This window comes from Myotis yumanensis, unplaced genomic scaffold (genome assembly GCF_028538775.1).
Source record: "Myotis yumanensis isolate MYYU_CA2020_CCGP unplaced genomic scaffold, mMyoYum1.0.hap1 SCAF_8, whole genome shotgun sequence".
Classification (NCBI taxonomy): Eukaryota; Metazoa; Chordata; class Mammalia; order Chiroptera; family Vespertilionidae; genus Myotis; species Myotis yumanensis.
In genome coordinates, this window is record NW_027223759.1 from 55,256,220 (window position 1) to 55,281,142 (window position 24,923).

Below are 24,923 nucleotides of genomic sequence, written 5' to 3' on the forward strand. Positions count from 1 at the left end.
CGATCAAACTCCTATTATAGTGTTGCATATAGAACCAGGAACCCCCTTGTATACAAGCCATGTTATATGTCACACTTTCATTCTATGTAATTTAAAACTGGAATATTTAGGGACGACCCCAGTCAGGTCGAAACGGCCCCGGCGTGGTAGGGACAACCCCGGTCAGGTTGAGAAGAAAACTGGAATATATGGTATAGCTACATCCAAATGTAGGTTATATTACATATACACACACCCTACATATATATGTCAACTTTTAATTAATTTATTTACCTAATGAGCATTACCAGGTCACAAAGCAATGCTCAGACTGGCTTTGAATGGACTTTATCTTTGTGCAAGAATTTTTAGCTTTGGAAAGAGAAGTGTAGAGGTTTTTCTTCTCAATTGATAATGTGGGGATGTCTCTAACAATAAACGGATTAATGATGAATAAGGGTGAAACAGACACCTGGAAAGGTTTAGAAAATGTAGTCACCGTGTAATTTGATTTGGTGTATTTTCAAATGAGAGATATATGTCATAATACTTATTCTATCCAGTGATTAAAATTCTGCTTCCTAATTAATGCTGGCAGTTGGAAACTTTTGAGCATCTCCAAAAAAATGTCATTTTCCAGAGCAATAAAATATCCCTTTTTTGAAACAAACATAATTACTAACTTTGGGAAGCAAAAATCCATCATTTGCTGAAACTATTTTGCTAGCAAACTATATGTATCCTCTTCCTGGTACTATAATCCAGTATAAAAATGTCTCATTTATCTGGCATTTTCCACAAATGAACTGTTCCACACAAGTTAATTTTCTGGAGAAATAAAAATTATTCCACTTAGTGCCATAATTTTTAACATGTTTGTTGGATGGCTTATGTTATGCATTACACTGACTTCTTAAATTGAGAATAATGAGTTTGATTTAAATTATCATGGTGACACATGACCATCAGTATAAAGAGCAATTAATAGATAATGATTCCCTCAGGAAATGCAAAGAGGTTTTGCCCCGAAATTAAATGATCCTAGTGTGCTTTGCTTTTTCAACTACTTCATCTGCTTTCTATAGTCGGTCTTTGTCCTCTCTTGAGGTTAGTTGTTGCTATGTGCTAGTTTTAATTTTATTGGTTCTCTCAACCTATTTTCCTGCAACATCCCCCCACCTAGTTTTCCAATTCAAATTGGCTATTGGTTGGGGAATTATATCATCAAGCTCTTTGGGCCTGAAACAGTTTTCTGGAAACATCCTCAGTTTTTGGTGCATTGACCTTATCACGTTACTGGCTGCTTAAATGTTTTGGGACTTTGTTCTCAGTAGCTAAGATGAGTGGAATTTGTTTTTAAGTGGGGTGTTTTAACATCCTGTTAATAAGGCATTGCTGAATTATTCTAAGAAATTAATTATATTAGTCTTGAGTCTGAAAACACAGTGATGAAAATAACCACAAAACATTATTTTAACACCTATAAAGATTTAATCACTTTTTCTTTTTTAAAAGAAAAATAGAGTTATATGTTTAGCCTGGGAATTAGCTATTGTGAAGACACATGAAGCAGGTGGAACATTCATTTTTATGTTTAGTAAAGAAAAAAATTATTTTTTTAATAATATGGACATTTTTTATATTATAGGAAAATCTGCAAGTCTCTAATCCTAATTCTTTTGCTGAGTACATAAAAAGCCTAATTACTCTCCCAGCTGCTCCAAAGACAAATCCTGTGTCTCTTTTTAAGTTTCTCTTTTACAAGCTAATTAATTCTTTCAACCATGAGTCCTGTGAAATGGTTTCCAGGCCCATGGTTCTCTTGTGAATAAATGCCAGTGTCAATACCCTTTTTAAAATACTATGCCCATAATTGTACATAGAGATGTCTGAATGTGTTCACGAGACTTTCCTTAATCCAGCGCTATGCTTCTCTTCAGGCTACTTGAATTCTCTACCTTTTTAGCATCCACATCCTACATACCATTGCTTCACTGAGTATATGCTTAAAAAAAAAATCCCTGAGCCTTGTTCAGAGTGCTTTTAAGTGAGTTCTATCACATGCAGTATTTCTGTGATTAATTGCTTAAACTGCAGAGCTTAAAATTTATATTTATCACTAGAATCCCAGTGTACGGATTCGTGCACATTGAAAAGAAATTAATTAGAAGGTGGTCGGTGGGGCGGGACTGGGCAAGACAGGCCAGACACGCCCTGGAGCCAACCTCCTGTGGTTCCTCTCCATCCAGCTGCACCTGGAGCAGCACCGGGGCTCAAAAGCCATCTGCGGAGTGAGCAGGGTCCCTCCAGCAGGTGGGTTCCCTCAGCCTGGCCTGCGGGAATCTGGCAGTTCGACATCGCCCGAGGGGTTCCAGAGTGCGAGAGGGCACCCTGCAAAGTTGCTGTCACTCGGCAGCTCCTGCATTGAATGTCTGCCCCTGGTGGTCAGTGTGCATCATACCTACTAGCCAGTCAGCTGGCAGGCCAATAACTTAGCCTTTTATCTATAACTAGAGGCCCGGTGCACGAATTTGTGCACAGGTGGGGTCTGGCTGGCCCGTCCCGATGGGGGCCCATTGGGCCAGACTGGTGGGGGGAGAGGGCCACAGGTGATTGGCCGGCTTGCCCCACCCCCAATCAGAGTGTTGGGGGCTGATTGGGGGTTGGATCAGACTGATTGGCTGCCGCAGTACACGTCATAGCCACTGGTCGTTCTGGTCATTCTGCCAGTCCAGTTGCTGGGCTTTTATATATATAGCTAATAAAAGGGTAACATGCTAATTAGACCAGACGTCCTTCTGGATGAAGCCAGGGCTGGAGAGAAGCCTAGGTCCTGGGTGCCTGCCGGTGGCCAGAGGGAAGCACCCCAGGTCCCAGGTGCCGGATGGAAGCCTATGCCGGCAGCTGGGGGAAAGAAGGCCTACTCTTGCATGAATATTCATGCATCAGGCCTCTAGTATATATAGATTGTTCTATTTTTATTAATTTCATTTAGGTACCATTTTCAGCATATGAAACTTTTAATCTTAGTCCTTTCATAAAGAATATTAACTTTCTTCGAAACTTTAAGTTACCTGGAGATTTAATAGCCATCAACCGAGTTATTCATAAGTGTATTGGCCAAATATAGAGCCTTTGGATAGTGGCAGTTATGTTACACATTCACTGCCTTCTTTATACCATTTCTGAGGTGAAGAGCTTTACCAATCACCAGTTTTTGGATGTGGTGTCTTTTACCATCTAGACTTCTCTTACTCTAATATAGTCATCCCTTTTTTTTTTTGTCTTATCACTTGCCTTATAGAAATCAAGATATACTGTATTTATAGGATTCCTTCCCTTGATTTACTTATTTCATATTTCTCTCAAAATATGGGAATGAGGTTCATGTGACATGACTTGTACCTAATGCCCTTATGTGTACTATTCAGAACGCCATCCTTACTTTCTAAATGTTCTACTGGGTTAAAGAGGAAGAATTAATCCCAATATAAAGTTAAAATAATTATCTTAAATTTTTTAATAAAAAGGATAATGTTCATTCTGATTTTCCTTTAATATGCATTTAGTACATACCTATTCCACATCAGACAGTAGACACCACAGAATTTAATATATATATATGGTTTCTGCCTTCAGAAAGCTTGCCATGTAATAGGACATGTATACATCTCTGCAGAATCTGGTAACTGACTGAAGAGAAATAGAGAATCTCACATGAGTTTAGAAAAAGAATACACGGTTTCTGGTGGAGAAATGGAAAAGATCAGGCAGATTTCATGTAGGAGCCGAGATGGCACTTGAGAAGATGAGTAATCCTCTGACAGAGAACACAAATTCCAGGGTGGGATGAGATCAGCATGAGCAAAGCACCAGGATTGGCAAGCTCAGGACATGTCTGGAGTCACAAGGCATGGATTTGCCTGCAGGGTAGGATGCATGAATGGGAGCATGAGACAGAAAGGTAGATCAATGAACTGAATGTCATAGCAAAAGTTTGGATTTGTTAAACGGAATCCTTGAGGCTAGAGGATCAATATTAGCACGCTGAGTTGTAATAACTATTATACATATGCCTACTACTTGCCTTCACTGAGTTTTAGATAAAATGAGTATAAACAGAATGTTCCCTGCCTGCATGGGATTTAGAGGTAGGAAAATGCTAAGTAAGCACAGTAGTATAAAATTGAACTGCCACCAGGCTATGGAGTATTATATGGTCCTATGAGAAGCCTGTATGGGGAGATTTACCCCCTACAGGAGCTCAACAAAGGATTCCCTGAGGATGCTGGAAGTTGCAGGAAGAGTGGAGTTAACTAGGTGAGGAGGAACAGGGAAAGCTATAAAGACAAAGCTCCTGCAGCCAGAGGGAAATGGTGAGTACAAGGACCTGTATAAACGAGTGGTGCAGGAATGCAAGTGGAAAGGAAGAGCAAAGTTCAGAGACTGCTAAAGGGTTTCTGTGTACGTGGTCCTGTGAAATTAATAAGCATTTAGTCTCCAAAATACTTTGCTGGTTTTCATTATACCTTTTGCATTATCTAAAGTTTTTTTATTTTTCTTACAAATGCTCATTTTAATGTTCTGTTCTTGTTTCTACCCACCACCATTAGGAAAGACAAGGTAAAAACTTAATAAAGATCCTTGAGATCTGCTGGTGTTTGTCGCTGAATTTTAAGTAAAGGTAATTCACCTCCTGGGCATTTTAAAAGAAAACCATAATAACGTTATTCTCTCGATATATAGGGTTGGATGTGTCCAGAGCCTGCATCAGAAAGGGAGGACTTGGTATATTTTGAACATAAGTCATTCTCTAAATTGTGCAAGGAGCATGATGGAGAATTTACTGGCGAAGAAGAAAGCAGTGCGCATGCACTAGAACGGAAGAGTGACAACCCCCTAGATATAGCTGTAACCAGGCTGGCTGATTTGGAGCGGAACATTGAAAGAAGGTATCTGAAGAGCCCCTTAAGTACCACCATTCAGATCAAAGTGGATAATGTGGGCACAGTTACTGTCCCTGCTCCTGCACCATCCATTAGTGGTGATGGTGACGGGTAGGTTATTGAGATTAACTTGAAAAATTATTGTGCTTCTTTGCTAATTGGAGCCTATTTTCTATTGCCTGTTATCTATGTATCTTCTTGTATGTCTGTGATCCATATGGATCATGCTATTTGATCCATATGGATCATGCTATTTGCATGGTGCTTTGTAAAAACTTTTTTTTGTTATGTGTATTGATAATCCTGCAAAGTAATCTTACATTTTTACCTGGTTGTGACTAAGCTTTGAGGCACGTAGCCACAGTCTGTGCACTACATCAAATTTAGTTGCTTAAACCTTATACTTATTGGCTGTTCCATGTTTTTGTCATTGCTTGGCTTTCAGTGTGATGATTGTTTCACATTCAGTAACCATAAATGTGGACATGACCTACTTAATTTTTCTATATTTCAATGCAGAATTGAAGAGGATATTGCTCCAGGGCTCAGGGTATGGAGAAGGGCACTGTCAGACGCTCGCAGTGCTGCACAGGTAGCTCTGTGCGTTCAGCAGTTACAGAAATCAATAGCATGGGAAAAATCAATTATGAAAGTTGTAAGTGTTTTTATTTAAGAAATACTATAACTCATTTACTTTGTCCTATTTTTTCCAATCTTCAGATCTTTCTTAATTATATATTACTTGTTGTCAAAATAATGTATGCTGTACTTGAGAGTTTGCTTATTCTTATTCTGCATAGTTTGACTCTTCCTTATTTTGAGCTTTCTGAAGGAACCTACCAAATGTATTCTTTTGATTTTGATTATCTCTCTGCTGAATGTTGTTTATAACTCTGGCTGAAGTTGTCTTCTATATTCTGTCAACATAATAGTTGTTAATCTAAATATTTGAAGATCCTTCTACTCTTGTAAACATTCCAGTTGGTAACATTACCTGCTACCTACATTCACTGCATTCCTAAAATGTCTTTATATTTCTATCAGTTTTCATTTTTTAATCCTAAGAAATACTTAGAGAAGTAAATATAAGCAGAGAAGTCTTCCTTCGTGCACTGATATGTATTTGGCCTCTGATATAGATGACTTGAAGAATAGATCTTTTTTAAAAATATGTATATTTTTATTGACTTCAGAGAGGGAGAGAGGGAGAGAGAGATAGTGGCCTCTGTTTTGTACCAGGCACCAAATGCTATGCGTTCAAAATAAAAGCTATATTTCATATATTTTCCAGAAAGATATCATTTTAAATCATGTACATGTCCCTTTTGCCTTTTATATATCATATATAGAAATATCTATTATATGTAGATTTTTACTAATTACCTTATCATTTGCTTCTGAATGACAGGTTTGCTTTACAATTCAAATATATGAGATTTGGTGTCAAGAATGACTAAGTATTTACTTAAAATAATTATTTCCCAAAGAAAAGAAATGATCCTTAAATAATTTACCATTCTTCATTTTCACCTCTATGCTTAGACTACTTAAGGCCTTATTCATTCTTTACAAATAAATTTGGTTTCTTCTGTGGTTTTCCACTTCTTCCTAAAATGTCCATGGAATAATAAATCTGTAGTTTTCACAAGATTCTCAAATTTAGGTCTTTCCCAACCAGATTATAATTTACCATAAATTTTAATGCATTGTTCAGTTCATCTGCTAGCATTTTTGCTAGGTAAAATTTTTTCTTCTTAAAATTAGCATTAAAATCAGTTTTAAAGTCATGTACTCAAATATATTTGGTGAAATCTAAGCTATAATTAATCGAAAAGATTGAATTGCTACATCAAAATGAATTTCGTATAGTTGTTTTTCCAATCTGTTCCAAAACTGTCATCCTGATGTGGTCAGTTTTGTTATAACCTATACACAGAAACCCAAAACTTGTACCAAAATCTGCCTTTATGTTAGTATACTTACTTTCTGCTGTCTAAAGCTTTATTTCAGCTTTTGCAAATTCATAAACCTTTACCATATATTAACATACATTTATCATTATATAACTCCATCTCTAATAAGCTTCATTTCTTTTTTAATGCTTAACAATACATTATTTGCTATGAAATTACCTTAAATTGAAGGCAGAATCTCATATTCAAAGATTAATGAGCACTTTGTAACCTTTAATTAGAAATGTAACAGTACCTATAATAATCTTCATAATAAGTCATAACAAAATGTTAGAGTACTCGATATCTTTAGATATACCTTCTTTGCCAGAGACAAGGCTTACCAGAATGGAAGAAGCTATTGTAATTTATCTCCAGATAATCCTGCCCACAGTTATTGTTAATGTTAAACAAAAGGCAACGTCTACTCTATTTTACTTTAGGAGCAAAGGAGTTAAAACCAAATATTAATACACTTGTTCTAATATATTGTGAGCTATTACTGTGATTTTTGAAAGTGTTAGGAGCTTAATATCTGCCACCCTTTCTTAATAATTGCCAGAAAAAATTATTTTTAAATCATAAATGTGAGATGTGAAACTGACTTTATAGTATTTTTAGTTATCGTAGAAAATAGTGAGAATTTACTTAATGTTCATTAATCTGATTTTTAAATTTTAGTTATAGTAATTTAAATATAACCTTCCAAATGTTATTTCTCAATGAATATTTTTACAATAGAAGTTTTAAAAATGTAACTCAAACTTGGAAAAATAGCACCCTCTTTAGGTATTAAACAATGTGGTATTAGGTAAGGTCATAAAATAAACACTGTTGCAGCATTAAAGTACTGCTTTTGCTTTTAGTACACATGCAATTTTAGTATTAGAAATATTACATATATAGGGTGTACCAAAAAAATTGTATACACACTTTAACAGCCGATAGCTCAATTGATGTTTGTTTCTTTTCAGATTTAACCCATTGGAATTAATAATTATTCAAAGTATGCATGCATTTTTTGGGACACACTATATTTGATATTTGTTAAGTTGAATAATCTATGTCTGCCATTTTGATAAGACTCTTAAGCTGTCATTGATGTATATTTGAGTTATATAAGACTATTTTAGTCTTTCCCAAATTGATTAATTGTATTGAGAATAAAAAATGAGGTTTGAACAGTTAAGCTACTTTGTTTTTAAGAGTATACAAATACATAATTATACATCAGTATAAATGATTTACAGTTTAAATGTTTTCATTTTAAATATATCGGTTGCAGGACATTTTCTACTATGACGGGATATAAACTAAATGTCAAAATATAATGTTAGTACTTACATTTTTTAAAGTTGTCTTAAAAGTTTTACTTGTTTAACTTTCCTTCTTTTCCTTTGTGAAACTTGTTATACAGAATATGTATGCATGGGGGAAAGTCGTTTTATATGTGTTAAAGTTCTTAATGGTATTAGAAACTTTTTTAACAGAAGAAATAATTTATTTTTAGTTCTATAAAAAAAATCATGACCTCTTAAATTCTTTAATTTATTGTGTGATTTTTTCCCCTAAGAAATCATTTTGTAGGATCCATTTTCTACATTTGTGACACATGTTTGATTTGGATTGATGTCCAAAGTTTCCTAGTTTGGACACATTTTTTAATCAATCATAAAAAAATAGATGGATACTTTAGTCGAAATATAAGAACCTATTTTTTGTTATGTATATTATGTATAATTCTGATACTAATGCTAACCTAGTTTTGTTCTTAAAAATTAACTCTTATTTCTTTCTCAGGATATCATGAGGATGCTAAGATAAGCAAAAGATGAAATATATTTAAAAATTAAAACATCATGTATTAAAAGCTATTCATTGCTTTTATGTGCTCTGATGTCATGTTAATTATTTCATATGTTAATGTGTACATGCTTCTGAAATGTGTGCAGGCACTCGACCTCTAGCTTTGTTCTTTGCAGTGTACCTGAAATGTGCATTTACCCCAATTGAACTGCTCACCCGTCATGTGGTCCATATCTGTGTAACGAGAGATACATAGATGTGTATGGCTACTATATATTTGTTAGCAAGCGGAATGTTCATCACTAATGTAAACTAGGAATGACGGTTTGTTTAATATCCCAGTAAGCATTATTCATAGCAGAGTGCTAATATCAAATGCTTTTCCATGTATTATAGTACTGTCAAATCTGTCGAAAGGGAGATAATGAAGAACTGCTCCTCCTTTGTGATGGCTGTGACAAAGGCTGTCACACCTACTGCCATAGACCCAAGATTACAACTATACCAGATGGGGACTGGTTTTGTCCAGCTTGCATTGCTAAGGTAAGACCAATGAAAATGAAACCTTTTTTTAAATTGAGGTAACATTGGTTAATAATGTTTTATAAGTTTCAAGTGTGTAACATTATGGTTCAACTAGAGGCCCAATGAATGAAAATAGTGCATGGGCGGGGGGGGGGGGCGGGGGGGGGGGGTGTCCCTCAGCCTGGCCTGCGCCCTCTCGCAATGCGGGACCCCTCGGGGGATGTCTGACTGCAGGTTTAGAGGTTAGAAGAAAACCTTGTGAGAGAAAAAAACAAAACAGAGGCCATTCCAGTGAGGAGCTAGGGTTAACTTTCTGTGTGAAGATTTGCCAGGCCAGGGAAGAGGGGAGGAAAAAGTTGTGTGTGTGTGTGTGTGTGTGTGTGTGTGAGAGAGAGAGAGAGAGAGAGAGAGAGAGAGAGAGACCCCCCCCCCCAAAGACTCCAGGCTCTTTTGTTCTAAAGCACAAAACTTTGCTTTCCCCACGTTTATCGCATCTCTAAACACAAACCATCGTGTACTTCAAGCAACATGTGTTAGGGAAGGAGAAGGCAGCCTTAAAGCAAAGGGTGGGGGTGTCAGAAGTGAGTAACTCCTCTCATCCCCGCAGCTGAACTCCTTGGGCGCCTGCCTCTGCGAATCCACATTTATCTCTTGGCGCGTGGGAGGTTAGGGAGCCTTCATTATTCTGGGAGGGGAAGGTCATGGGGACTGCACCCGTGGTACTCGCCCCAAGTTTCATTTCCTCACCCTCCCGGGTCACTTTCCAACCCACCACTGACCCAGTTAATGGGGTCAGAGGTCTAGGGCCCAGGTGGGCCAGCTCTGAGGTCCCTGTGTCCACGCCCCACCCACTCCAGCTTCCCGCCTGCGGGCAGCGGCTCGGGGTGTTCCGTCCCGCTGCGCACCAGACTCAATCTGACTGGGTGCACAGAGAGATCGGGCGGCTCTGCGGCACACAGCTCCATGGTTAGCGCCTTTGAATTGCGCACCACTGGAGGGGGGTATAGGGGGAGGGGAAAGCCTCCCCAGAAAGAGGTTTATCAAAAGCCTTCAGGGACCCGGAGGTTGGCCGGCCAGGGTCTTCCTTACTCCGGCTGCTGGCAGCCAGTCCCACCCCCCACCCCCCACCCCCCCCACACACACACCCGCCTTGGCCTGGCACGGCCAGTGTCCACTGCCACCCACCCCTGGTTCCCTGTTCCCTGTCAGGCGATCAGCACCTGCCAGCCAAGGGGAGGGACCAGGAGGTTGGCCATTCTTAGCTTCAGGTTATCATTTGTAAAAAGGGACAGTATCTGCTTTATGGACATTTGTAAGGACCAAATATGGTCAGGAGTGTGAAAATTTTAATAACTTCAAAAGTCTGCAACATGTTTATGTTAAACTGTATTTTACAAAATAGCAGAGGGTCCCACATGGCCTCATTTTCACTACTAATGGAAATGGCATTTTAAAAAAAATATATTTTGATTTTTTACAGAGAGGAAGGGAGAGGGATAGAGAGTTAGAAACATCGATGAGAGAGGAACATCAATCAGCTGCCTCCTGCACACTCCCTACTGGGTATATGTCCGCAACCAAAGTACATGCCCTTGACCGGAATCGAACCTGGGACCCTTGATTTCTCAGGCCGACGCTCTATCCACTGAGCCAAACCGGTTAGGGCAGAAATGGCACTTTTTAATTTCTTATTATTTGATCATTTTTATTATATACTAGAGGCCTGGTGCATGAATTTGTGCATGGGTAGAGTTCCTCGGCCTGGTCAGCGACCGGGCTGCTCAGGGCCAGCTGGAGCGGGGAGGGACTGAGGGAGATTGGCCAGCCAGCTAGGGGGAGGGACCGTGGGAGGTTGGCTGTGGAAGCGCACTGACCACCAGAGGGCAGCTCCTGTGTTGAGCATATGCCCCTGGTAGTCAGTGCGGGTCATAGCAACCGGTTGACCAGTTGTTCAGTTGACCAGTTGTTCGGTCAACCAGTCTTAACAGTCGCTTAGGCTTTTATATATATAGTTAAGTGTAATCCAATGATTATCTTCACTGGTTGTACATAAACTATTTTTTCATTTTATAACTCAAGTTGTAGATAGTTTCTCTATACTATATGAATTATTAACAAATCACTGTTTAAGTGTTAGAGATATCATCTGATAAGCTATAGGAGGTTTTGTTTTCAGTAAATGTGTAAATTAGAATTTTGGTTATCTATAACCAAAGGAATAGACTAGGAGACAGAAGTTTTATGATCTCATACAAGCCCTTCTAGGTAAATGCAGCTTTCTAAGCCACTGCTTTTTTTGTTTTTTAAATATAGTGAATTAGATGATGTTTTTACACCAATAAAAAATATTAGAGCATTTGATTTTGATATAAGGATTTTAAATTAAGATTTTAAAATATCTTTCCAGTAATTCATTGTCACTTACAAATATTTATTCTATACTCTCAAATGGCTATTTCTGCATACATCATTGTAATTAAGTATTTTTACTCCATGTGTATGTGTGTATATGCCAATATATACACAGACGCTTTATTGTACTTATAATCACAGAACCACAGAATCAAATAGATGTATGTAAACATATACATATTGATATACACTCATGAGCACATACACACAAAAGTTTCAAATTGCATTGTCTACGAAAGCCAGGCAAATGACACAAAAGAGCTGGGACTGTGGCAAACAGGAAGGCCATGCCCTCATTTAAATAGGACAGTCGCCATTCAACCCCAGCCAATTGTTATCATATAGACCTGTGTGCAGAATCTACCAGTATTTCAGGACTAGGGATTTTTATGCATGTCTGCCCAAATGTTAACTGTTGGCTACAAATTCAGAATTTCCACAAGCATTATATGAACCAAACAACAACACATGGGCTGTTTACAGCCTGTGAGCAACCAGTTCACAACTTCTGATGTATAAATAGACAAACATAATAGAAATGTGCTCTTGTGTGTGTAATTCAATAGGTTCTGCTTAAGACATACTGAAGTTCCTTTTTGAATTTGGGTTCTTAACAAGATAGAGAGAATGGGTGGCTAGGAGGCATCTCTATCTCAGAACAAAGTAATCAGGTAACAGAGTGGTAGTATAAAAGCTTACTTTTGAAAGTATGTGTATATGCATGGTCTATAGCAGTAAGCTGATAAACATCATTTATTAAAGAAATACACAAGACTTCATTGTTTTTTTTAAAAACAGCAAAAAAGTCTTTTGCTTCTTTGGTTTAAATTTAATATGGGTGTGTTTTTTTACTATATTAATTTCTTAGAATATTATCCCAAATAATATTTTAGCTCAAATAGGAACTAGAAGTTTTGGCCCATAATTTATGAAATTTTCTTGGTTTTTATTCAATCCAACTTAATTTAATCTAACTTAGTTACTAAGTGTAACAATTTAATTTTTATTAAATGGTCTTTTCTCATTATAGTAAATATTCTCTTTTTCATTATTTCAGAGTGCTAAAAGCTCAGTGTTATATGAAAACTGTAAGATTTTTGTGAATAAAAATTAATAAAATAATTGGAGAAGAGACTTAGTAAAACATTTTAATTATTTCAGCTAGTGACAGGGGTTAGTGATTCTTTGATATGGTATCAAGAAGGTGTTAGTTTTATGGTTTGCTTTATTATTTTTTTAAAATACATTTTATTGATTTTAGAGAGGAAAGGAGAGGGGGAGAGAGAAACATCAATGATGAGAGAGAGTCACTGATTGGCTGCCTCCTGCATGCCCCCCACTGGGGATCAAGCCTGCAACTCAGGCATGTGCCATTGGTCGGAATTGAACCTGGGACCCCTCAGTCTGCAGGCCGACACTCTATCCATTGAGCCAAACCAGCTAGGGCATGGTTTGCTTTATTATTTTAGTCATTTAAAATATCTCAACCATACTTTTAGCCACCAATAGGGAACTAAATATTTTTTTAAATTTTATTCTTCAATTACAGATTGCATTCAACACTATTTTGTATTAGTTTCAGGTGTACAGCACAGCGGTTAGAGAATCATATAATTTACAAAGTGTTCCCTAGAACCAAATATTTTTAATTGCTTAATTAAGAGAAATTTTTTAAAAAGTGCTGCTAGAAGAGATCATGAAATTCTCAAAGAAATTGATATGAACTACAAAGAAATGTTTCTGGCCAAATTTATTGCAGAAATACAGCCAACTTTAAATTATGGCTAGATTAAATATTGACTCTGCATTCTAAGACTTAACAGTATGGGTAAAAGATGAAATAATTTTTTAAAAGAGGGTAAACACTATTCTGGAAAATCAAAACAAAACCCATACATTAGCAGTGATATTGCATATCACTTTTCTCTTACATATTATATTTATTATAATACTCAACTCAAAATTCCATCTTATTTTCCTGTTCTAAATTGGGTTGGTGTGTTCATTGTTACATCAATGCACTGCCTGCATTTTCAGTTAGATTGCATAAGGCCACATTGAGATTTTCCTTCATGTAATTTGAGAGTTTGAATGACCTTACCAATTGTGTTGTTTACCTTATTTTATAGATGAGGAAAACAGGGCCTTGTACATATTTTTGTACAAAGTCCCATAGCTAGTTACTGACAGAGTCCTAGCTGAAATTTCACATGCTTTGATTCCAAATATAATCTATTTAATATTTCTTTATTGTTTTCCTCAAAACAGACGTCTTTTCTTTTTCTTCCTTAGCCTTCACCACCTCTTGGTTCATACCTCAGAACACAAGTTTGTGGAATTCTCTTTTTATAGCAAATGCATTTTTTTTCTTTATCCAGAAAAAAAAAAAAATCAATTTCCAGTAGATTTGATCTTACACAGGACTTTTTCTCTATTGGGTAATTCATGAGCTATTTTTTATGTCTTGGCCTAGCTTTCTAATTACCTTTTCAAACTTTCTTATTAATAAGCTTTATATTTTTATTTCTATTCATCCTTGTTCTTAATTATATTGTGCTTTGCCCTAGCCAGTTTGGCTCAGTGGATAGAGCGTCAGCCTGCGGACTGAAGGGTCCCAGGTTCGATTCCGGTCAAGGGCATGTACCTTGGTTGCGGGCACATCCCCAGTAGGGGGCGTGCAGGAGGCAGCTGATCGATGTTCCTCTCTCATCGATGTTTCTAACTCTCTATTCCTTCCCCTTCCTCTCTGTAAAAAAATCAATAAAATATATATATTTTTTAAAATTATATTGTGCTTTAAAAGATAGTACTTTTGGCCTAGCTGATGGGGCTCAGTGGTTGAGCGTTGACCTACGAACCAGGAGGTCACAGTTTGGTTCCAGGTTGGGGCACATGCCTGGGTTGCAGGCTTGATCCCCGTGGAGGGCATGCAGGAGGCAGCCCATCAATGATTCTCATCACTAGTGTTTTTCTCCCCCTCTTCCTCCCTTCTGAAATCAATAACTAACGAACTAAATAAATAAATAAAAAGATAGTCTTTTTGTATCTTTAAACAAGTGACTGAGTGATCTAGATTAAAGGAACACTGCTGATAAGTTCTGTAGTAAAGGTGGGTTACCCTGAAATCAGTGTCTTCACGTTTTAAGATTTCTTAGGATAGATTTTTCAGCCTTATTATAAGAGAACAAATTTGAAGATCTCTTTTGAAAATAATAAAATTATTAACTTCCTACCTCATTTACTTTTTTTTTTATTAAAGGCAAGTGGTCAAACTCTAAAATTCAAAAAACTTCATGTCAAAGGAAAAAAGACTAGTGATTCAAAGAAAGCAAAGAAAGGACCTTTGACAGGGGATACTGAAGATGAAGACTCTGCATCTGCAAGCAGTTCACTGAAAAGAGGAAACAAAGACCTGAAAAAGAGGAAAATGGAGGAAAGCACTTCCATGAACTTGTCAAAGCAAGAAAGCTTTGCTTCTTCTATTAAGAAACCTAAACAAGATGATTCCAAGGACCTAGCTCTTTGCAGGTATTATTTCAGTTGCTATGCACTACATATTCATAATATCTCATTTTATTTGTTTAGCGACCTTCTCACAACTTGTATAAATTGGAAAATATAAACGTCTATAGTACAAGTAAATGTATTCTTTTACCTCTTTTAATAAATTAATTTGCATTGGTCTTCTTGAAAGATTATAAAAGTTACATTTTTAATAAAAATAGATAATTCTACAGCATAGATATTGATTTCAAACATTATTCTCTTTAGTATGATCCTCACTGAAATGGAAACTCATGAGGATGCATGGCCTTTTCTACTTCCTGTAAACTTGAAACTTGTTCCTGGTTATAAGAAAGTTATTAAGAAGCCTATGGATTTTTCAACAATTAGAGAGAAATTAAGTAGTGGACAGTAAGTAAACCATTTCAGTTCAATATTTATTGAATGCTTGATATGTGCTAGATAATTTTCTAGGTAATTTTCTACTGAGCCAAAAATACATTAACTTACAGCAAAGACAGAAGCCCTGATTTTGGAGGGTGTGTGTGTGTGTGTGTGGTGGTGGTGGTGGTGGTGTTTGGTTAGAGTGATATGGTATGGATGACAAGTCAATAACAATTATTTAAATAATTAAAAAGCTGCTTTTGACATTGGAAGGGCACTAAACTCCACCTGGGAGGAGAAGAAAAGTATGGAGAAAGCCTCCCACAGTAAGTTAGTAATGTGTGAGCTGGAGCTTCTTTTGGGCATCAGTGGAGTGTTGACATCGTCTCATGTGGATTTAATAAAAATTGATCCTGTAATGTTGTCAGATTATTATATGTAGGGAAAGGAGATCATTGGAAAATTTAAGTATTAAAACTTAATTATGAGTTATTGGAGGATTCCAAAAACATGTATTTTAAGTGTGGAACAAAACTATTATTTGCTCCTTTCTACCATATTCTCTTTGTGGCCCTGTTTGAAGAGTAACTTACTGGCCACAGTTCATGATCTTAGACCACCTCAGGCTCCTGCCAGAGTAGCAACTGTTAATGGAATTTAACTAGCTCTTGATGCTGGCCCATCTTGGAGCCACAAGAATGAGGCTGTTCACTTGACAGAATAAGCCCACACACAGGCAACCACATGTGCATGGCCAGCGTCTGTGAGCTGTATTTTCTTACCCCTTCCCTGCTCCCTTTCTTCCCATACCCTGGTTTAGCTTAATATAGCTCATGCCCATCACTTCTGGCAAAGTCACAGAAAATATGGAGAAAGAAGGAACTTTACATTGAAAGAATAAATACAAATTGTAGTGTAATTGTAGAGGCCTGGTGCACAAAATTCGTACACTGAGGGGCGGGGGGGGGAGGGTGTCCTCAGCCCAGCCTGCACCTGCTCCAATCTGGGACCCCTCAGGGGATGTCCGACTGCCCGTTTAGGCCCTGTGGGATTGGGCCTAAACCAGCAGTTGGATATCCCTTTCACAATCTGGGACTGCTGGCTCCCAACTGCTCGCCTATCTGCCTGCCTGATTGCCCCTAACTGCTTCTGCCTGCCAGCCTGATCACCCCCTAACCACTCCCCTGCCAGCCTGATTGACACCTAACTGCTCCCCTGCCAGCCCTATTTCCCCCAACTGCCCTCCCCTGCAGGCCTGGTTGCCCCTAACTGCCCTCCCTCCCTTGCTAGCCTGACCACCCACAACTGCCCTCCCCTGCCGGCCATCTTATGGTGGCCATCTTGTGATGACATGGGCCTGGCCATCTTGTGAACTCATAGGGGTGGCCATCTTTGTGCGAGGGTGTGATGGTCAATTTGCATATCACCTCTTTATTATATAGGATATTATTTAGTTCTTCCTGGCATTCCTTTGGTGAAAATCACCATGCTCCATAATTTACATTCAATTTAGAAGAGTTGAGTAGAACTTAACGGGTAATGAGTGTCCCTCTCATATAAAATGATTTACTAGATTGACCAAATGACTACTTTATTTCTTTGAAGATTGAAATGTCAGTCTTTCAAAGGATTGTGGTTGTTTTTTTATTATAGAAAGGACCTGCCCAGAAAACATTATAAAATCAGAAAACATTTATAATCATTAAAACTATTGGCTCTAATGTGAACCAAACAGCAAAATGTATAGATATGGACTAGTTCTCTTGCTTTTTCTGTCTGTCCAAATAATTGGGTGTTTATGGGATAGTACAATGGACTTTAAAATCCCCATGCCAGGATAAGATGTACACAGAGAGACTTGACCATGTTTAAAGTAACTCATGACTCTAACTTCCATGATTCTTTGAATTCCTGGAGAAGATGAACCTCAACCTCCAAACCTCCCAAACAAACAGACTTAGGCATTAAGACAAAGTTACCAAAAGAGCTATATAATCAGAGTTCCCTTTTGAGAATGAATCCTGGTGAATGGAGGAGATCACACGGAGACAGGCAGAGAAACAGTCTGTTCCAATCCTGTTTGTGATGCCAACTGTGTGAGAGGCAAGATTCAGTGGATTCAGTCTCCTCTAGCGTGAATTGTTCAGTTAAACCCAACCCAATGAGTTGGAACCAAAACCCACAAACAGTATTTCATATTTTTAAACTAGAAGTGGATAGAACAGTGAGGGTTCCTGGAAGGGCCTACTTTAATGAAAACTGCTGGGTTTCATCAGTGCCCATTCTTCTATAAAAGAAGGGCATAGAGTGGGGTTGCCTTTATCTCACCCCGAACATTGCCTAGAATTCTCTCTGGGATTCCAGTCTCCCTAGCATTAATCATTAACCTTTCCTATGGTAAGGAACAGCCTACAGCTTTAAACTGTTGTATATGAATTATACACGTTATATGATTCCATTTATGAGAAATTTCCAGAGCACAGATGGGTGCTTGCCTGGAGGTGGAAATAGGGAGGAATGGGGAGAGACTGCTTAATGGACAATGTGCTTTGGAACTAGATAGAGGTGGTGATAGGACAGTATTGTGAATGTACTAAATGCCACTGAATTGTGTACCTTAAAGTGGTTAATTTTGTGTTATGTGAATTTCAACTCAATAAAAAAATAATTCCAAGAAGAACAGGAAATGGATAAGGTTATAAATAAGGCCTGAATTAACTCTGTGAGCTCATTACAGAAAAAAAAATTCTATTTCTTTTATTATCGCACATAAAAAAAGAAGGGAGTGGAAACTGTACAAGTTATTTCATCAAAAAAATACCTCCACTTTTATCAGGTTGCTCAGAGCTTTAGTGTGTGTTGCTAAGGTATTTATAATGGGAAAGTTATCTTAGTACTAGCTTATCATAAGTTGGAATTCATTTAAATTTGAATTTCCATAAGCCCTGAAACAAACCACTCCTTTCTTACCAATAAGTTCAGGCAGATTCATTCACTCTTGTGTTCTCTTCCTCATGTTCGTACAGAAAAAGAGAAGTGGGCTCTCCCACTAAAAAAGCACTGAGCCACAATGTTGCTGACTGAAAGCCAGGTCCTCATAATGCTATCTTGGGTGAAGGGGCAGCACATGCTTTTTTTGGATCATCATACTCCCAATACTTGAGCACAGTAGTATATTTAAAGAGAGAAGAAGAGAAATGGGGTGTATGTAGAAGGCACAGGGCAAGTACCATGTTGACAGTGCATAGGAAGCACTTATATCTAGTGCAGATATTTTGAATGTGAACAATAGGGGTACTATGAGCGATACAGTTGGTCAGAGGTGTTAATAAATGAATCAAATGGGAAGAGTCCTATAACAGAATTGTGATATAGGTAAACCAGGAAATTGGATGTGGGGGAAATGCTAGTAAGTTGAAATTTATCTTGTTTTTCAGAGAAATCTGTTTTTCCATTTCATCTGTCTTTAAATCCTATGTGGTTCAGACCACATGCAATTATTTTACATATTCCATGTATAAGAGGGTATAATATGTTTTCTATCACTTTAAATGCAGGTATCCTAATCTTTTTCTTTTCCCTTTTAGTTTTCCTTTTTATTTTACCTTTTATTACCGCTTTATTTGGTTACAAAACAAAACCACCCTACAAAAGCAACCTCTAAGTCATGTGTTTTCTTTCAGGTATCCGAGCCCTGAGTACTTTGCTCTGGATGTCAGGCTTGTGTTTGACAACTGTGAAACATTTAATGAAGATGATTCTGACATAGGCAGAGCTGGCCACAGTATGAGGAAGTATTTTGAAAAAAAGTGGACAGATACTTTCAAAGTGAGCTGAAGTTATAATCTCTCTTTTCTTTCCTTTTAAACAAGGACAAATGAGACCAGCAATGTGAACTGAATTTACATAAATGTGCAAGGCACATATATAATGACTTTTTTTCCTTAAAATAAGTATCAAAAAAAAAAAAGTATCAGAAGAATGATACCATTTTTAAAGGCTTCACTCCTACAACAACCAAGGCCCTTGGTTATTGGTTTGTGTGATTTATCAGCTAATTTAGGTAGAACAGGGAAGCACACCCAAAGAATTTTCAAAGGAAAGGGTGTTATAGTGCAATAGCAATTAAAATATATCAAATCGCACTGAATATTCAACACCAGAGCTCTAACGTGGGAAATGGTTCTCCTTTCCCTCTCAATAAATATCTATTTTTCATTTTTTTACTTTGTAGTTTATTTTTTAGTGAATGTATTTAATTTTATGAATTATTTATGATTAAACCACATCCAGAATCTTCGTTTTCTGTGAAAAGGAAGAACTAGTAAATTGCTTTAAATCTTGAAAATACAACAAGGAATGTTTTAAAATATAAAACAAAGCCAAGTTAAACTGTTTACACTGATGTGCTATAAAAGCACCAAAAATAAACTTTACTGTAGAGTTACAAGTACATTTATATATATATATATGTTGCTGCATCACTTGTGTAGTTAAATTGTATTTCAAGACAGTGAAGAAAAGTTGACATGTATATACTGTTCATTATTGTTTATATTAAGTCTTGCTTTAAATATGTATTATGTGTATATATTGTTTGCAGACATTATTGTTTATGCCTTAGAAGGACTGTAGCATTTTATTTTAGTCTGAAGGTAATTACAGCTCTACAGCTTGTACAGTAATTATCCTCTACCAACACTGTGGCGTCTCCTTGATCTTGGTAGTGCCTGCCTTTGAAACAGGGTGTAGGGGATATTAGTTTTCCATTTTTCTATTTTGTTATATAATTTTAAGCCACCAGGGCCTAAATTAAAGTATAATCATTTGTATCCATGTGGAATAAAATTGTGACAATTTCCTACACACACAGTATTTTTTCATAGAAACATTTCCCTCCCATTTGCCTTGCCTCAGAAATAAATTTAAAAGACATTTGTAACCACTGTGTTTTATCTACTGTGTGTTGTGGTGGCCTGTTGGAGGCAAATAGATCAGACTTTTTTTTGTATCTATGTAAGAGTACTTGAAGTTTTATTTAAAATAAAATGTTGTGGAAAAGGTAGCATTCTTTTTTTTAGGAGTGTTATTTTTCACTACTATGTGTGGCACGGATACAATAAAAAACTTTTACAAACTAGCTTTTAGTTTTTCTTAATCTGAAAATATAGTCTTTCCAAAAATCAATTAATTTAAATTTGATTTTTATAGAATCATAAGGGAGGAGCAGCAGAGTGTGGTTCAAAGAACATTGAGCTGGGGGAACGTGGGGCGGTATTAAGTCACGTGATAGAACTTTCATGAATCTCTGAAACTCTCTGGACCATGTTTTATTGTGGTTGTTGGTTGTTGGTTTTCTACATTTTCAATATGAAAATATTAAAATAAATTTTAAGGTGTTGTTATGATAAGAGAAATGTCTCTATTGGTAGACACATAACCCCATGACCCCTAAGAAATTTCGATCATATAAATTAGTCTAATAAGTCATGAGACACGAAGTGCAGCATTCATGAGAAGTGACATGACACCTTGCTGGGCTCTGGAATCACGGCGAACACGACAGACTCAGGCGCGGCCTTATGGAGCCTGTTGCTTAGTGCAGAAGTGGCCCTTAGATAAAGTTCTTAGAAAATGGCTTTTAATGGTGAAGGGAGAATAAAAAAGTTTTGAAGAAAATATTCTTAAATTGAAAATGCTTCAAAGCCACAGAGTATTTTCTAAAATCCCTAGACTGTTTGTGAAGACTTACATAAAAATCAGCTGTTATTATGTAAATATGTCAGTTTCTGTTAAGCAAATATTGTGGTGATGCCTTAAGGGGCTGGTGCTTAATCAAAAAAATACCATGTGGAGCAGGACACAATGTGGTGCTATGAAAAAAGTCTTTGGTTTTGTGTTTATAGAACCGCCAGATGCTTCCTGGGGCGTCTTCTTCAGGAGGGCTTTTTGCCTTAGGGATGATACATGCTTATGGTAATTTATATTAGATGGTACATAAGTGGCTTATTTGATGATAACGTCTGTTGTTTGAGAGGCTTATACTGAGAAATAAAACACACACACACACACAAAAGAACAATTTTTCAAGAGTGATCATTTTCTTTTAAAAATAAGATATCCTGCCCAGCAAGTGTGGCTCAGTGTTTGAATGTCAACCTATGAACCAGGAGGTTACAGTTCGATTCCCAGTCAGGGCAAATGCTCTGGAATACGAGCTCAATCCCCAGTAGGGGGTGTGCAGGAGGCAGCTGATTGATGATTCTCTCATCATTTATGTTTCTATCTCTCTCTCTCCCTTCCTCTTTCTGAAATCAATAAAAACATTTTTTAAAAATTTAAAAAATAAGATATCCTTGGTTAAAGCCAATTACTATATTATGAGAATGTTGTAGCACCCCTAAGGGATAGCCAATACCTAGCACCAACTCACCAACAATGCGACTGTGGCATCTTAGAAGAAGACCCTTCAGCCCAAGGCAAACATTCAGATGACTGGAGCCCCCACCGACATCTTGACTGCAACTTCACAAGAGACCCTTAGCCAAAACTACCCAACTAGGCCACTCCTGAATTCCTGACCCACAAAAAAAGATGAGATAATGAAGGTTTGTTATTGTTTTAAGCCACTCAGTTTTGCGTAATTTGTTGCTGTGGCCAGTTTCTCTAGGATCTTATGTAAGGAGGCTCTGCACTCTCCAGGCGACCACTTTACACCTCAACAAGCAGTGTAGGAGGATTCGTTTTCCCCACCTCCCAACCGATGTTCACTGTTTGTTTGGATTATTTTTCCCTAATAATTAATTACAGAGTTTGAATTTGAGTAATGTGTTTCAAAACTATCAAGCAGTTTCTCTAGTCATATTAGCAGCTTCAACTTTGATTTGCCTTTTGAAATTATTGTTCTATCTAGATACTAGAGGCCCGGTGCATGAAATTCGTGCGGGGGGGGGGGGGGGGTGTCCCTCAGCCCAGCCTGCACTCTCTCCAATCTGGGACATCCCTCTCACAATCCAGGACTGCTGGCTCCCAACCGCTCACCTGCCTGCCTGCCTGATTGCCCCTAACCCAGTGGTCAGTAAACTGCAGCCCCGTCAGTGTGGGCGTGCACGTACAGTGCGATTGAAACTTTGTGGCCACACTCAAGGGGCCAAAGAGCCACATGTGGCTCACGAGCCGCAGTTTGCCGACCACTGCCCTAATCACTCCCCTGCCAGCCTGATCGACGCATAACTGCTCCCCTGCTGGCACAATTGCCTGAAACTGCCCTCCCCTGCTGGCCTGGTCCCCCCCAACTGCCCTCCCCTGCAGGGCTGGTCCCCCCTAACTGTGCTCCCCTGCAAGCCCGGTTGCTCCCAATTGCCCTCCCCTGCAGGCCTGGTTGCCCCCAACTTCCCTTCCCTGCAGGGCTGGTCCCCCCCCAACTGTGCTCCCCTGCAGGGCTGGTCCCCCCCAACTGTGCTCCCCTGCAGGCCCGGTTGCTCCCAATTGCCCTCCCCTGCAGGCCTGGTTGCCCCCAACTGCCCTCCCCTGCAGGCCTGGTCCCCCCACAACTGCCCTCCTCTGCAGGGCTGGTCCCCCCCAACTGTGCTCCCCTGCAGGCCCGGTTGCCCCCAACTGCCCTCCCCGCAGGGCTGGTCTCCCACAACTGCCCTCCGCTGCAGGCCTGGGTCCTCCCCAACTGCCCTCCCTTTCAGGCTTGGTCCCTTCCAACTGCCCTCCCCTGCCAGCCATCTTGTGGCAGCCGTCATGTGTCCACATGGGGGTGGCCATCTTGTGTGTTGGAGTGATGGTCAATTTGCATATTACTCTTTTAGTAGATAGGATTGTATCTAACCCTATCTGCTTTCCAGCAACTAAGGTTTCCAGTGTCATGATATCTAGGAAAAGAGACTGAATCACCTGAAAGATGCCAGGTGAGCACAGAGTCAACACAGTGAGAAAGTTGTTCTTAGGAGTGTTTTATCCAGGTACTGGTGGGGGCAGGGGAACCAGCCCTTCTCCATAACACTGCAAAGCACAGTGGAGTCCCTGTACCTGACAACTCCTGGGCCTGCTGGACAACGCACATAAACTGCTGGACAATGCACATAAACAGCACATCCTGCCCCTCAGCGCCTCCTTTTGCTCTGTGTCATGATGTCTATCCCCATTTTTTGTTCCTGAGAAATTGAAATATCTCAGATTTCTTTATTACCACATTTTCTCGTTCTGCCTATTTAAAGTTATATCTAGCCATCTGATCGGAATTCTGGGTATTTTCCAAGTTCATCATGAGTCAGATGTTTATCGGCATCCTCTTGTTGTTCACATAGAAATTCTTGTGTATTATGTATGGATATAATTTGTTCTCCTTTTCAAATTTCTGTGAGCACCTAGAATTCATATTCCCCCTTTACTAAGGGTATTACTATTATGGGCTGTGTATCTTCCATTCTCACCTAACATAGTTCCTCAAGAAATTGTGATGTACACATTTTTAAACACCCAGCATCTAGTATAATATCTGACTTATTAAAGGTACCTAATAAAACTTTGCCAATAAAGCCTTCTAATCAAGGAGAATATTCAAAAGTATGTGCCGCACTCTGAAAGCAATACTAAAATTGGGGTTCTAAGTATATTCTAGGTAACAACTATGCCAGAATAAAAGTTTATCCAAAATTGTTTTCAAAAGAATAGTTCTTATTGTATGTATATTTGGACTATAATTCATGAGTATGCAATCATATTACTTTATAATATCTTGAAGCTTAGTCATGTTCTGATAGAGTATACCTCTTTTCTGGGACATGTTGAAAAGGCTCATCCTATATAATAAAAGGCTAATATGCAAACTGTCCCCTCGGGAGTTTGACCAACCAGGAGTTTGATCACTCGCTATGATGTGCGCTGACTACCAGGGGGCAGTGCGGAACGCAGAAAGGCCCTGGCCAGCAGCCGGGGAAGGAAGGCCCCGATCAGCCTTGATCATGGGCCAGGCTTAGGGACCCTAGCCATGCATGAATTTCATGCACCGGGCCTCTAGTGTCAATAATGAAGGGCCTAACTAACAGGTCCCAGTTAAATTCAATAGGTGAAAAAGAATGGGTCATCTAATACAAGTGGAATTTCTTTGTAACTTTCCAGATTCCTTCTCTCTGGTCTTTGTCTTTGACCTCAGCCCCTTCCAAGAAGGACTCTAACTTTGATCTCATTTCCTGTCAAAGGGGTCAACATCTGCCATTATGGTAAAATCATTAATACCATAAAATCAGAGACTTCTAGCTTTCCATCTTCCTGGACACATGGTAAAATTGTATTTCCTTTACTCCGTGTGGTTGAATGGGGCCATTTGACTGGTAGTTCTGGCCAAAGATATTTGAATGCAAATATGCATCTCTTGCAAGCCAACCATTTAATTTTTCTTTCCCCC

General features: G+C 38.4%; 1 protein-coding gene across 21 annotated transcripts in view; it reads left to right on the top strand.

Moving 5' to 3' along the window:
• Positions 1 to 20,648, top strand: part of BAZ2B (bromodomain adjacent to zinc finger domain 2B) — a 252,927-nt gene extending 232,279 nt beyond the window's left edge. For 14 of the 21 annotated variants that reach the window (XM_070422897.1, XM_070422899.1, XM_070422901.1 and 11 more), the window contains 6 exons: positions 4,726 to 5,036; positions 5,445 to 5,580; positions 9,080 to 9,226; positions 14,880 to 15,148; positions 15,392 to 15,535; positions 19,192 to 20,648. In XM_070422897.1, the coding sequence (XP_070278998.1) occupies positions 4,726 to 5,036; positions 5,445 to 5,580; positions 9,080 to 9,226; positions 14,880 to 15,148; positions 15,392 to 15,535; positions 19,192 to 19,345 (1,161 nt within the window). In that variant the 3' untranslated portion in view covers positions 19,346 to 20,648. Of the gene's footprint in view, positions 1 to 4,725; positions 5,037 to 5,444; positions 5,581 to 9,079; positions 9,227 to 14,879; positions 15,149 to 15,391; positions 15,536 to 19,191 lie in introns of those variants that run through there. The other 7 variants (XM_070422903.1, XM_070422907.1, XM_070422912.1 and 4 more) reach the window with 2 other exon arrangements.
• The last annotated feature ends 4,275 nt before the right edge of the window (positions 20,649 to 24,923 follow it).